The sequence below is a fragment of the Stenella coeruleoalba genome, assembly GCF_951394435.1.
Source record: "Stenella coeruleoalba genome assembly, chromosome: 7".
Lineage (NCBI taxonomy): Eukaryota > Metazoa > Chordata > Mammalia > Artiodactyla > Delphinidae > Stenella > Stenella coeruleoalba.
Genome location: NC_137153.1, coordinates 67,681,907 through 67,695,795, shown reverse-complemented (window position 1 = coordinate 67,695,795; position 13,889 = coordinate 67,681,907). Strand labels below are relative to the sequence as shown.

Below are 13,889 nucleotides of genomic sequence, written 5' to 3'. Positions count from 1 at the left end.
GAGAACTGCTACTCCAGCTTTCTTTTGATTTCCATTGGCATGGAATGTCTTTTTCCATCCCCTCACTTTCTATCTGTATATGTCCCTACGTCTGAAGTGGGTCTCCTGTAGACAGCATCTATACAGGTCTTGGTTTTGTATCCATTCAGCCAGTCTATCTTTTAGATGGAGCATTTAATCCATTTATATTTAAGGTAATTATTGATATGTATGTTCCTATTACCATTTTCTTAATTGTTTTGGTTTTGTTATTGTAGGTCTTTTCCTTCTCTTGTGTTTCCTGCCTAGAGAAGTTCCTTTAGCATTTGTTGTAAAGCTGGTTTGGTGGTGCTGGATTCTCTTAGCTTTTGCCTGTCTGTAAAGGTTTTTATTTCTCCGTCAAATCTGAATGAGATTCTTGCTGGTTAGAGTAATCTTGGTTGTAGGTTTTTCCCTTTCATCACTTTATATATATTCTGCCATTACCTTCTGGCTTGCAGGGTTTCTGCTGAAAGATCAGCTGTTAACCTTAGTGGGATTCCCTTGTATGTTATTTGTTGTTTTTCCCTTACTGCTTTTAATATTTTTCTTTGTATTTTATTTTTCATAGTTTGATTAATATGTGTCTTGGCGTGTTTCTCCTTGGATTTATCCTGTATGGGTCTCTCTGTGCTTCCTGGACTTGGTTAACTATTTCCTTTCCCATATTAGGGAAGTTTTCAGCTATAATCTCTTCAAATATTTTCTCAGTCCCTTTCTTTTTCTCTTCTTCTTCTGGGACCCCTATAAGTCAAATGTTGGTGTGTTTAATGTCATCCCAGAAGTCTCTGAGACTGTGCTCAATTATTTTCATTCTTTTTTCTTTATTCTGCTCTGCATTGGTTATTTCCACTATTTTATCTTCCAGGTTACTTATCCATTCTTCTGCCTCAGTTATTCTGCTATTGATTCCTTCTAGAGAATTTTTAATTTCATTTATTGTGCTGTTCATCATTCTCTGTTTTCTCTTTAGTTTTTCTAGGTCCTTGTTAAATGTTTATTGTATTTTCTCCATTGTATTTCCAAGATTTTGGATCATCTTTACTATCATTACTATGAATTCTTTTTGAGGTAGAGTGCTTATTACCTCATTTGTTTGGTCTGGTGGGTTTTAACCTTTCTGCTTCATCTGCTGCGTACTTCTGTCTTCTCATTTTGCTTAACTTACTGTGTTTGGGGTCTCCTTTTCACAGGCTGCATGTTCATAGTTCCCATTGTTTTTGGTGTCTGCCCCCAGTGGGTAAGGTTTGTTTAGTGGCTTGTGTAGGCTTCCTGGTGACGGGACTGGTACCTGTGTTCTGGTGGGTGTGGCTGGATCTAGTCTTTCTGGTGGGCAGAGGTGTGTCTGGTGGTGTGTTTTGGCGTGCCTGTGAACTTATTATGATTTTAGGCAGCCTCTCTGCTAATGGGTGGGGTTGTGTTCCTGTCTTGCTAGTTGTTTGGCATGGGGCATCGAGCACTGGAGCTTGCTGGTTGTTGGGTGGAGCTGGGTCTTAGCATTGAGACAGAGATCTCTGGGAGCGCTCTTGCCAATTGATATTACTTGAGGCTGGGATGTCTCTGGTGGGCCTATGTCCTGAACTCAGCTCTTCCACCTCAGAGGCTCAGGCCTGACACCAGGCTGGGGCACCAAGACCATTTTGGGAACTCTGAGGTCTTCTGCCAGCCTTCACTAGGTGTTCTGTAGGAGTTGTTCCACATGTAGGTGTATGTTTGATGTACTTGTGGGGAGGAAGGTGATCTCATGTCTTACTCCTCCACCATCTTGAAGGTCCCCCTGATTCTTTTTTAATATAGGTGTTTACAGCTATAATTTTCCCTCTATCCTCTGGTTTTGCTGCATCCCAGAAGTTTTGATATGTTGTGTTTTTGTTTTCAGTCGTCTCAGTGCTTTTTTCAATTTCTTTGATCCATGGTTTCTTCAGGGTGTGTTACTTAATTTCCACATATTTGTGAATTGTCCAGTTTTCCTTCTGTTATGATTTCTACTTTCATTCCATTGTTATCAGAGAAGATATTTTGGATGATTTAATTCTTTTTAAATGTGTTGAGATTTTTTTTGTGACTTAACATATGGCCTACCCTGGGAAATATTCCATGTACACTTGAGAAAAAAATGTATGTTTTGCTATTTTGTGGTCGTGTTCTGAATATGTCTGTTACATGTAGTTGATTTATAGTAATATAAATCCTCTATTTCTGTATAGTTTTTCTGTCCTTTATTGGGAATGGGGTATTGAACTCTCCAACTGTTATTGTTGAACTGTCTGTTTCTCCTTTCAGTTTTCAATTTTTAGTCCATATATTTTGAGGCTCATTTGTTAGATATGTATATGTTTATAATTGCTGTATCTTCTTGAAGGATTGAGAATTTCATCAATACATAATGCTCTTCTTTTTCTTTTTTAACAGTTCTTGACTTAAAATCTATTTTGCCTGATATTAGTATAGCCATCCCAGCATTCTTTTGCCTGCTCTTTGCATGGGTTATCTTTTTCTGTGCTTTCCCTTTCAACTTAAAATGTCTTTAGATTTAAAATGAGTATCTGGTGGACAGCATATAGTTGGGTCATTTTCTATTTTTTAACCCATTCTACCAATCTCTGCCTTTAATTGGATAGTTGTATTCATTTATGTTTGTAGTAATTCCTGGTAATGAAGGCTACTTTCTGCTATTTTGCTCTGTCTTTTATATGTCTCAGATGTTTTTTACTCCTTGGTTCCTCCATTATTTCTTTCCTTGGTGTTTAATTTTTTTATTATAACATTTTGATTCCTTTCTCATTTTCCTTTCTGTGTATTTTTTAGTTATTTTCTTAGGGGTCACCCTAAGGATTTTAATTAATCTCTTGAAGTATGATAATCTATTTTTAATTAATACCACCTTAGCTTCAATAGTATGCAAAAACTGCTTACATACACCTCTGTCCCACCTCCTTTTTGTTGTTGTTTTACAAATTACATCCTTATATATTACATGCCCGTTAAGATAGATTTGTAATTATTGGTTTATGCATTTTTATATTAGAGCATTAAGGGTTAAAAGAGGAATTACCACTTAAAAATACAGTAATATTGGCTTTTGTATTTATATATAGATATCTTCATAACAGTTTTAAAATTTTTTCTCATGACTTTGAGTTACTGTCTGATATGTTATCATTTCCACCTGAAGAATACTTTTTAGCATTTCTTGTGGGGCAGGTCTATTAGCAGTGAACTCCCTCAGCTTTTGTTTATCTGAGAATGTCTTCATTTCTACTTCATCTTTAAAGGATTATTTTGCCAGATGTAAAAGTCTTGCTTGACATTTTTCCCTTTGAGCCCTTTAATTATATCATCCAGTTTCCTCATGACCTCAGTGGTTTTTGATGAGAAATTGGCTGTGAGTCTTACTGAGACTGCCTAATTGAGGATTCCTTATATGTAATGAATCATTTGTCTCTTGCTGTTTTCCAGATTCTCTTTATCTTTGGCTTTCGGTAGTTTGATTTTAATGTGTCTCAGTGTGCATCACGTTGCATTTATCATCTTGGAACTCACTGAGCTTCTTAGATTTGTGGGATTTGTGGTTCTCATCAAACTTGGGGAGTTTGGAGCCATTATTTCTTCAGATATTCTTTCTGTCCTTTCCTCTACTTTCTCTCCCTCTGGAACTCCCATAATGTATCCTACAGGTGTGTTAGTTTTCTCCATTTTTTTTCCTTTCTATTTTCTTTTTCCCCCCTGCTCTTCAGAGTAGGTAGTTTCAATTGACTTGAATCAGAATCAGTTAGCTGATTCTTCTGTTTAAACATGCTTTTGAACCCCTCTAGTGAATTTTCAGTTTCAGTTATTGTAGTTCTTTGCTCCAGATTTTCTCTTTTTATACTGTTCATGTCTTAGTTGATTACATCCTTCTCCTGGTTTCCTTCAGTTCTTTGTCCATGGTTTCCTTTAGCATTTTTGAGCACGTTGAAGGCAGCAAATTAAAGTCATTTTCTAGTAAAACCTACGTCTCTGTTCCTCAAGGTAGTTTCTCTTAATTTCTTCTGTGTATGGGAATTCTTTCCTCTTTCTTTGCTTGCTTCATAATTTTTGATTGAATATTCAACAAGTTGGATCTTTCAAATCTATAGTGTAGTAACTGGAAATTTGAGTCTTCTCTCTTCTGTGTTTTTTGTTGCTTGCTTTAGGTGGCAGTTGTTTGTTTACTGACTTTTCGAAACTCTATTTATAAAGTCTGTATTCTTTGTCATGTGTAGTTCTGAAGTCTCTGTTCCTTTAGCTTGTGGTCAGGTTTTATTATCAGAGATTTCTTTGAATTCCAAGAACCAAAAGAAAAGAAATGAGGACCAAAAACTCTCCCAGTCTTTGCAGATTGGCTCTCTGTTTGATCATTCCTTCAGTGTTTATTCAGTCTGTGTACAACTTTGCCTTAGCCTTTTCTTTCTGCTTGTGCTGAGACTGAAGATCAGCCTGAGGTGAAAGCTTTAAGGGTCTTCTCTTAACTGTCCTTCCTTGGGCATGAATATGGCTTTCCTCTTCTCCAGTATATAAAGGTGCTTTTCAATGCTTTAATTCCCCAAAGAAACTTTCTCCCCATCATTTTCTCTTTAGCTTTCAGCATGTCTGTTTTGGGCCTCAACTTTAGAACTTTTGCCCCAGGTGGCAGCACATTGGTCATTTGCCTTAAAACATTTTGGAGGAATTACCTCTATGAAGCTGCTTTTCTGCTCTGAGAAAGTTCCAAATTTGTTGAAACATAGGTATGTTCTTGCAACAGTTCTTCTGTCAGTTTCCAGTCAGGTCAAAAGAGACAAAAATCAGTTCCTTGAGATTAAGGTTGGCTCTCTTCACTCCAGAGCCATGAACCAGAGTTTCACATTGGGAATACCAGCTGCCATCTCTAAGCCCTTCATGAGCAGAGAGGAAAGTAGAAATGCTGCCAATTTTTCCTACCATTTTAAAATTGTCTTTTTCCTGACTCAACAATTGCTTGGTTGTTGCATATCTTTGACTGTTTTCCAGAGTTCTCATGAAGTTGATTCTGACAGTTTTTACTCAGTTTTTCTTGTTGCTGTATAGGGATATTCCATTTTCACTGATGTCACTCTTCCTTTACTTCTGTAATCATGGTTTATTCTAGTTCTTTGAACATATTTATAATGACTGCTTTGAAGATTTTGTTAAATCTCACATCTGGGTCTTCTCACAGGCAGTGTTTGTTGCCTTCCTTTTTTCTTGCCCAAGGATTAAACTTTCCTGTTTCTTTGCATATCTCATAATCTTTTTTGTTAAAAACTGGACATTTTAGGTAATATAGGAGATCTGGATTCTGATTCCTTTTGGAGATTTTAAAATTATCCATCTGTTACTGATTTTTTTGTTTGTTTAATTTTCTATGGTCATAGTGTATACTCTGTATAATTTCAATCCTTTGAAATTTTTTGAGACTTTCATTGTTACTTAGGTTATCAACTGTCTTGTTTAATATTTCACATGCATTTAAAAATGGTGTGTATTCTGCACTTTCTAGGTGTAGTGTTCTCTAAATTTGAATTGGTTAGTTTTTAAACTTTATGTCTTTTATTTTTATTTTTTTGTCTTTTCTCAGTTTCTGAGAGATTTTGAATGTGTTTCTCCTTCTGGTTCTATGTTTTTTTGCTTCATGTATTTTGTAGCCATGTTATTAGTTGTACACACATTTAATATTATTATGTCTTCCTGTTGAACTGACCCTCTTATCACTGTGAAGTGTTCCTTTTTATCACAACTAATGCTTCTTCCTAAAGTTTATTTCATCTGATGCTAATGTTGACTCATCACGTTTGTTTTGGTTTGTGTTTGCGTCGTATATCATTTTCTTACTTTTTAGTTTCAGCCTATCTGTGTCTCTCATTTAAAGTATCTCTTGTAAATAACACAAAGTTTTTTTTTATAATCCAGACTGATAGAGTATGCATTTTAATTGGCTCATTTACATTTATGTAATATAATCAGTAATTACTGATGTATTTGTGTTTAAATTTATTATCTTGTTTGTTTTCTGTTTGTCTTCATTTTCTACGTTTTTTAGGTTGATCAAGTATATTTCTTTTCTTTACTTCATCTCTTCTATTGGATTTTTTGTACTAGTTTTGGTATTTTTCTGTTGGTGGCTACCCTAGATATTATAATGTACATTTTTGGCTTATTACAGTCTTAAACTAGTATGTTATTTTTCAAACAGTTCAAGAACTTTATAACAGTTTAACTCTGTTTACTTCTTTTCACATTTGGTGCTATTGATATAGTATATTTTACTTTTGTATACATCATAAACACACAGGGCACTTATATTATTATTGCTTTAAATAGTCATTGTTCTTTTATCTTTACCCTTTCCCAAGTTCTTCATTTTTCCTACAGTTCCATGCTTTCATCTGTCATCATTTTCCTTCAGTTTAAAGAACTCCTTTTAATATTTCTTGTATTGCAGATCTGCTGGTGACAAATTCCTTCAGCTCTTGTTTATCTTTACTCCTCTTGAACCTCTTGATAAATTTTTTACCTCTGTTAAAGGAAACCAGAGCCAAACAAAAGTTAAAGTGGTAAAGATGGACTTTATTTAAACAACTATTGTAGTAGGGGAAGCTACTCCAGTAGAGGAGTGGGCTTAATTCTAGACACAGTCTGAACAAGTGGGAATTTATAGCCAAGGAGCAAGTAGGGTGGGGGCATTGGTGAATGGAACATTACTAGAGGAGACATCAAAGTCTGGGAATATTTTTGGCTGAACCAACCTAACAGAGGATTCTTGCTGAGCAGGCCAAGGTGATCATCTACCACCTGGGGGATGGTAGGGGTGAAGAATTTGATCAGATATCAAAGGTGGCGAATTCTTGCTAAAAGGACTTAAGCAGGATTCCTACAAGGAAATACATGGTTGGGGCTTGTTAAGGAGAGGGTTCAGAGGAGCCTGACTAAAATTTGGTCAAGCGAAGAATCTTTGTCACCTCTCTGTACTTTTGTGTTTTCTTGTTGTCTTTACTGTCATTGCACTTAATTCCTTGAATTGTAATTCTCTAATGGCTTCTCTGTGTCATCTACTACATTGTGAGATCCTTAGAGTTAGTCACTATTTTCATTTTTGTATTTTCCATACCTATCTTATGCATATTATAGAATAGGGACTCTGTTAATATTAGTGTAATGATGACTATTCTTGGTCTAGAATGATACAGATTTGAATCACAATTCTGGTAATGGCTTGAAAAAGAAGAAACATTTGAACTAATTAATATTATTTTATTAATAAATAAAAATAAGAATAATTTGGACTTGGTGTGTAGGGAAAGAAATGGAGTTAAAAATGACTTTGAGGTTTCTTTGAGGTCCAACCTATTCAATATAATGTATATCTCAAACACAGTATCACTGCCTTTTCTTCCTTCCTAAGACAGTCCAATTAACATGAACTAGTAAGAAAAACATGAAATAAGTATTAATATATAATTGCCATTTTGGAATAAGGTAGTGTGACTGAACATGACTATAAGCACTGTCTTCTGCTTTTTTTTTTTTTTTTTTTTGCGGTACGTGGGCCTCTCACTGTTGTGGCCTTTCCCGTCATGGAGCACAGGCTCCGGACGCACGGGCTCAGCGGCCATGGCTCATGGGCCCAGCTGCTCCACGGCATGTGGGATCTTCCCGGACTGGGGCACGAACCCGTGTCCCCTGCATCGGCAGGCGGACTCCCAACCACTGAGCCACCAGGGAAGCCCTCTCCTCAACTTTTTAAGTGCTTAGATTGTTTCTTTAATAGTTATTTTTCTTTTGAAGTTTTAAAATTCTTGAATCCATTTTTTAAAGTAATGTAGATTTTCAAAAATTGTCCAGTTGTCTGCATTTTCAAATTTACTGCCAAAATTTATTCTAACACTTTTTGTCTTTATAACATACACTTGTAATTATACTTTAAAAAATTCTTAATGTTTATCTATGCCTCCTTTTTTTCTTTTTCTTGATCAGGCTGGACAAAGGCTTATTTATTTTGTTAGTAATTACAAATAATCAGATTTTATTTTGTTGATTCTCTTTATTGAATCTTTATTCTCTGTTAACTTCTACTCTATCATGTCCTTCTTTCATCTGTCTTTGGGATTAGTCTGTTGTTTTCTAATGTATTGAGTTAGATAATTTAGGTCATTATCTGTGATTTTCTAATATAAGCAGGTTAAAGCTACAGTTTTCCCTCTTGAATATCACTTTAGTTATATTCCATCATTTAATACATGGTATTGGTCATCATTCATTATAAGTGCTTTTTAATTTCTGTTATAATTTCTCCTATGACCTGTGAGATATTTAGAAGTATTTGTAAATTCAAAAATGATGCAAGGATACAGTTTCAAAGTTATTACTGAATAATGTTTTTATATATAACTAATTGAAATTGTTACATATTTATGAGTAGACAGTTACGTTAATAACTTAAATAAAAAATTTAAATCTTCGTTGTCAGTGTGTCAGGTTGATGTCATTTTGCCTACAGTGGAAAAGAATGAAAACATCAGTAGAGTAAACATACTTTCTGTGAGGCTTATGTTTACAAATATATAGGATTAAAATTTTTTTCCTTAGTATTCATTTCTGATTTAATTGAAGTGTGATTAGAAAACATGGTATGTATGATCATTCTCTGGCATTTTTGGAGACTTGTTTTTAGTTTCCATATGATTGGTATTTATTTGTTTGGGTGAATGTACGTGTGAATGTTCTGTATGTGCTTGGAAATAATATGCGTTATTTAATTGTGTGACTTAGGTGTTCTGTATGTTTTTTTAAAAGTCCACTGTCCTTCAGCCTTTTGTTAATGTACCTCCTAAAATATCTTTGAAAACAATTCTTGCATTTTAAGTTGGTGTTTAAAGTATTTCATTGTAAGTTTAAATAGTGCAGAGGATATAATGACTGGTATATTGTGTAAAACTTGACATTTAAAAATAAAACTGTTTCACTGTTCTCTTTAAAGCATCTGATGACTCCTAAATATTTTAGTTATTTGGTACCCTCATGATTATTTAAAACACACGTAACTTTGTATCAACCTTACTGTACAGGACAACTAAAAAACTAGATAAAATATATTTTATAATGTGCTTGAAAGAATCGTAGCAATCAAATTTTAAAATATAGGGGAAAAATATATTTAATTAAGAATTCAGTTGTAAGTCGTGTTGAACGAGAAGATTTTGACTGCTACTGCATTTTGTGCTGATTTTAAGTGTTGTTACTTCAGCCCCATTGCAGATTATAGATGTTATGTAAATGTACTTCACTATCTAATAATTTTTTTTCTGCTTCTTTCCTAGGAGTCACACCTGTGTATCATAGTATGTTTGCTTTAATGAATGAAACAGAAAGGATCTGGTATCCACCCAACCACGTCTTCCATATAGATGAATCAACCAGGCACAATGTACTCTACAGAGTCAGGTACTTTCTCCAGTAAAGTGAATAATTAACTTAATAGTAAAAGGGCAAAGTGGGAGAAATTATCAACCATATTTTTTAATTGCAAGGTCTTTAATATCAGAGACCAGAACCAATTAGCATCTAATCTTCTTCAATTAAGACTCTCTTTCCCCACTAGAGAAAGTGTTCATACATGTTCTTTAACTAGAATGCTCTGAGAATAAAGCTGTCCTGGTGAGATGCTACTTTACCACTTAAGATTATAGTTAAATTTTGAACAGGGCAAGAATGGCCTTTACTAGCAAAATCCTAAATGTTTGGAATATTGATAGTTTCCCAGGAAATTTGATGTTTTGTTCAATAATATGTAATCTCACATTTTTTCTTTTTAATAACTTTTTTTTTAAGTTGAAGTGAAGGAAAGATAAGATTTTGCCAATGATTATTTACAACCTCAAATTATAAGTTACTTTATTGGATAATCTTTGGTAATATGTAGTACCAATTTAGAGAAATCCAGAGGTACTTTTCCATTCAAAAGGATGAAACAAAGAAATAAGTTTGATCTCTGGTTCTTACTTATGAAATAGATCCATTCCATACAGAGTCAGTGTTGCATAGTAAAAAAGAAAATGGACTCATTCATGTTTTTAAAAAGAAAAGAAAAGGAGACCGTAATAAACTAAGACTTAAGAGAGGCATCCTTACCACGACAAAGGATATGTGCAAAAAACATGTGGCAAATAATATTCTTAAATGGTAAAATGTTAGAAGCATTCTCTTTAAAATCAGGAACAAGATGTATAGAAAACAAAGATAGCCGTGATCACTGCTTGTATATAGGATTTTGGTGGAGTTCCTAACCAGTAAAGTAAGGCAGGAAAAATAAATAAAATATTTCATAATTGAGAACAAAGAAGCAAAAAGTCATTATTTGGGGATGATATGATTGTTAACATAGAAAATATGAACAAATCTACAGGCGTCAATAATAATCATTCAGCAGAAGGCTAGATTTATGTGATCAGTATGTTAAAAAATTAACTATTTCCATACACCACAAACAAACAGAAAGAGGTCACTTAAAATAATGACTAATAACAACAAAAAACATAAGAGACCTAGGATTAAATCTATTCAAGTTATATAAGAGTTATGCAGATTTTAAGACTTTTCAATTTGTGTTATTTAAAGAAGCAGGTAATATGCATATGTTTCACAAGATATCAGTATCTGATTAAGAATATTTTCTTTATCACTTTCTATAATTACTGTACTTTCTGCAATCAGCAAGTAGTATGTCTTTTTATTTTAAAATGTTTGTAGAGCAGTGGTCTGCAGTCTTTTTCTGTAAGAAGACAGATAGTAAATATTTTAGGCATTGCAGGCCATACTGTCTCTGTTGTAGTTATTCAAGTCTATTATTATAGTGTGAAAGCAACCATAGACAGTAAGTAAATGAATGACCATGACTGTGTTCCAGTAAAACTTTATAAAAATTGGTAGTGGACCAGATTGGGCCTGTGAGCCATAGTTTGCTGACCTCTTCTTAAGAATTAAAAAATATGTCCCGTATCAAATTCATGACTTTCTCGTATTTTTAAACTAAGGGGGCACATATCCATTGCTACCTATAATCAAAAGTTCCAAGGATAGTCTAACCAGAAACTACCCAAAAGGAGATTTTATATAATTAAAAAAAAAATTCCACCTGTCTTTTATTCAGAGGCTATTCTTCATTTCCTTTATTACATATTTATGGGTTATTTCAAAATCAACATAAAAGAGCAACAATTATAAAACTGTGTTGGAGGGCTTATAATGTATAAAGATGTAACTTTTATGACAAATATAGAATAAAGGGAATGGAACAGAGTTTCTGTATTTTATTGAAATTAAGTTGATATGAATAAAAACTAGATTGTTTAAGTTAAAATGTCTGTTGTAATCCTCTGGGAGACTCCGATGAAAATAACTCAAAAATATATAGTAAAAGATAAAACAAGAGACTTAATGTATGTAATACACTAGAAAATATCTATAGCAATAATGGAGGAATATATGAACAAAAAATCGAAAAAAAGCCTAATAGAAGCAAAATGACAGACATAATAAATACTTTATTAACAGTAATTACCTTAAATGTAAACGAATTAAGCACTCAGGTCAAAAGGCAGAGATTGGAGGACTGAATTAGAAAAAAACATAAATTACATGCTGTCTATAAGAGGCACACTTTGCATTCAAAAACACAAATAACTTGAAAGCAAAGGGTTGAAAAAGATAAAACAGGCATTCAGTAACTGAAAGAGAGCTGGAGTAGCTGTATTAATATCAGACAAAATTGTCTTTAAGATATATATTGTTGCTAGAGACAGAGGAGGGACATTTTATAATTATCAAGGAGTTAATCTGTTAGGAAACATAATAACATTTGTTTAAAATTGTTATAAGTTGGATCCAACTACAGAGCTCCAAAATAAATGAAGCAGCAATGAAAGAATTAAAGGGAAAACTAGACAATTCAACAATAATAGTTGGAGACTTCAATACGTCACTTTCAGTAATGGACAGAACAACTAGACAGAAGATCAGCAAGGAAATAGAAGACTTGACCAACACTGTAAACCAGCTAGACATACATAAATAGAACACTGCACCCAACCACAGCACAATACACATTCTTTTCAAGTGCATATGGAATATTCTCCAGGATAGATCATATATTAGTCCACAAAATGAATCTCAATAAATTTACAAAGATTGAAGTCATACAAAGTATGTTCTCTGACCACAGTGGAATTAAATTAGGGATCATTAACAGAAGGAGATCTGGAAAATTCACAAATACATGGTAATTAACAACACATTTCTAAATAACTGAGGGGTCAGAGAAGAAATCACAAAGGAAAATGGAAAATACTTTGATATGACTGAAAATGAAAACGGATCATATCAAAACTTATGGTATGCAGCTAAAACAAAGCTTAAAGGAAATTCATAGCTATAAGTGCCTATATTAAAAAAGAAAGAAGTTCTCAAAGCTATTAACATTCCACTTTAACAAAGTAGAAAAAGAAGAATATATTAAATTCAAATCAAGCTGAAGGAAATAATAAAGATCAGAGTAGAAATAAATGAAATAGAGAATAGGAGGACAACAGAGAAAATCAAGAAACCAAAAGCTGGTTCTTTGAAAAGATCAACAATATCAGTAAACCTTTAGCTAGACTGACCAAGATAAAAAGAGAGAAGCTTAAATTATTAAAATCAGGAATAAAAGAGGTAACATTACTGTGACCTTACAGAAATAAAAAGAATTATAAGGAACAACTGTATGCCAACAAACTACATAACCAAATGAAATGGACAAATGTTTAGAAAGACACAAACTGTAGAACTGACAAAGCAAGAAGTAGAATGTCTGAATAGACCTTAACAAGTAAAGAAATGGAATTCAATTAGTAATTTAAAAAAACTTTCCCAGGCTTCCCTGGTGGCGCAGTGGTTGAGAGTCCGCCTGCCGATGCAGGGGACATGGGTTCGTGCCCTGGTCCAGGAGGATCCCACATGCCGCGGAGCGGCTGGGCCCGTGAGCCATGCCTGCTGAGCCTGCACGTCCGAAGCCTGTGCTCCGCAACGGGAGAGGCCACAACAGAGAGGGGCCTGCGTACCTCAAAAAAAAAAAAACAAAAAACTTTTCCACAAAGGAAAGCCCAGGCCCAAGTGGCTTTACTGGTAATTCTATTAAACTTTTAAGGAAGAGTTGATACTAGTTATTCACAAAAAGTGAAAAGGAGGGAACACTTCCTAATTCATTCTGTGAGTTCACCATTACCCTGATACCAAATCCAGACAGACATCTAAAAGAAAAGAAAGCTACAGACAAATATCCCTTATAAACATAGTTGTAAAAATCATCAAGAAAATACTAGCAAACAAAATTCAGCAATATATAAAAAGGATTAAATATTGACCAGGTGGACTTTACTCCAGGAAATACAAGGTTGCTTTAACATATGAAAATCAATCCATCTATATAATGTACCATATTAGTAGAATAAAGAATCAAATCTTATTATCATCTTAATAGAGACAGAGATAAACATTTGACAAAATCCAACATTCTATTGTGATCAAAATATTAAACATAATAAGGATGGAAGGGAACTTAGTCTGATAAAGGGCATCTGTGAAAAACCCAAAGCTAACCTTATGCTTGATAGTGAAAGGCTGAATGCTTTCTTCCAAAGATCAGGAACAAGACACAAATATCTGCTCTCACCACTTCTGTTTAACACTGTACCATAGATTCTAGCCAGGGAAAATAGGCAAGAGAAAGAAATACAGGGCATCTATATTGGAAAAGAAGTGGTAAAACTCTCTGTTCACAGATGATATGATCTAGTATATGAAAAATCCTAAGGAATTAA

General features: G+C 34.0%; 1 protein-coding gene across 7 annotated transcripts in view; it reads left to right on the top strand.

The window, feature by feature from the left end:
- Positions 1–13,889, top strand: part of LOC307188493 (tyrosine-protein kinase JAK2) — a 381,641-nt gene that overhangs the window by 294,251 nt on the left and 73,501 nt on the right. For all 7 annotated transcript variants that reach the window (XR_013828956.1, XM_079925664.1, XM_079925662.1 and 4 more), the window contains one exon: positions 9,354–9,477. Coding sequence is in view for 6 of the 7 variants with exons in the window: in XM_079925664.1 (XP_079781790.1) it covers positions 9,354–9,477 (124 nt within the window). In the remaining variant the exon portion in view is untranslated. The remainder of the gene's footprint in view (positions 1–9,353; positions 9,478–13,889) is intronic.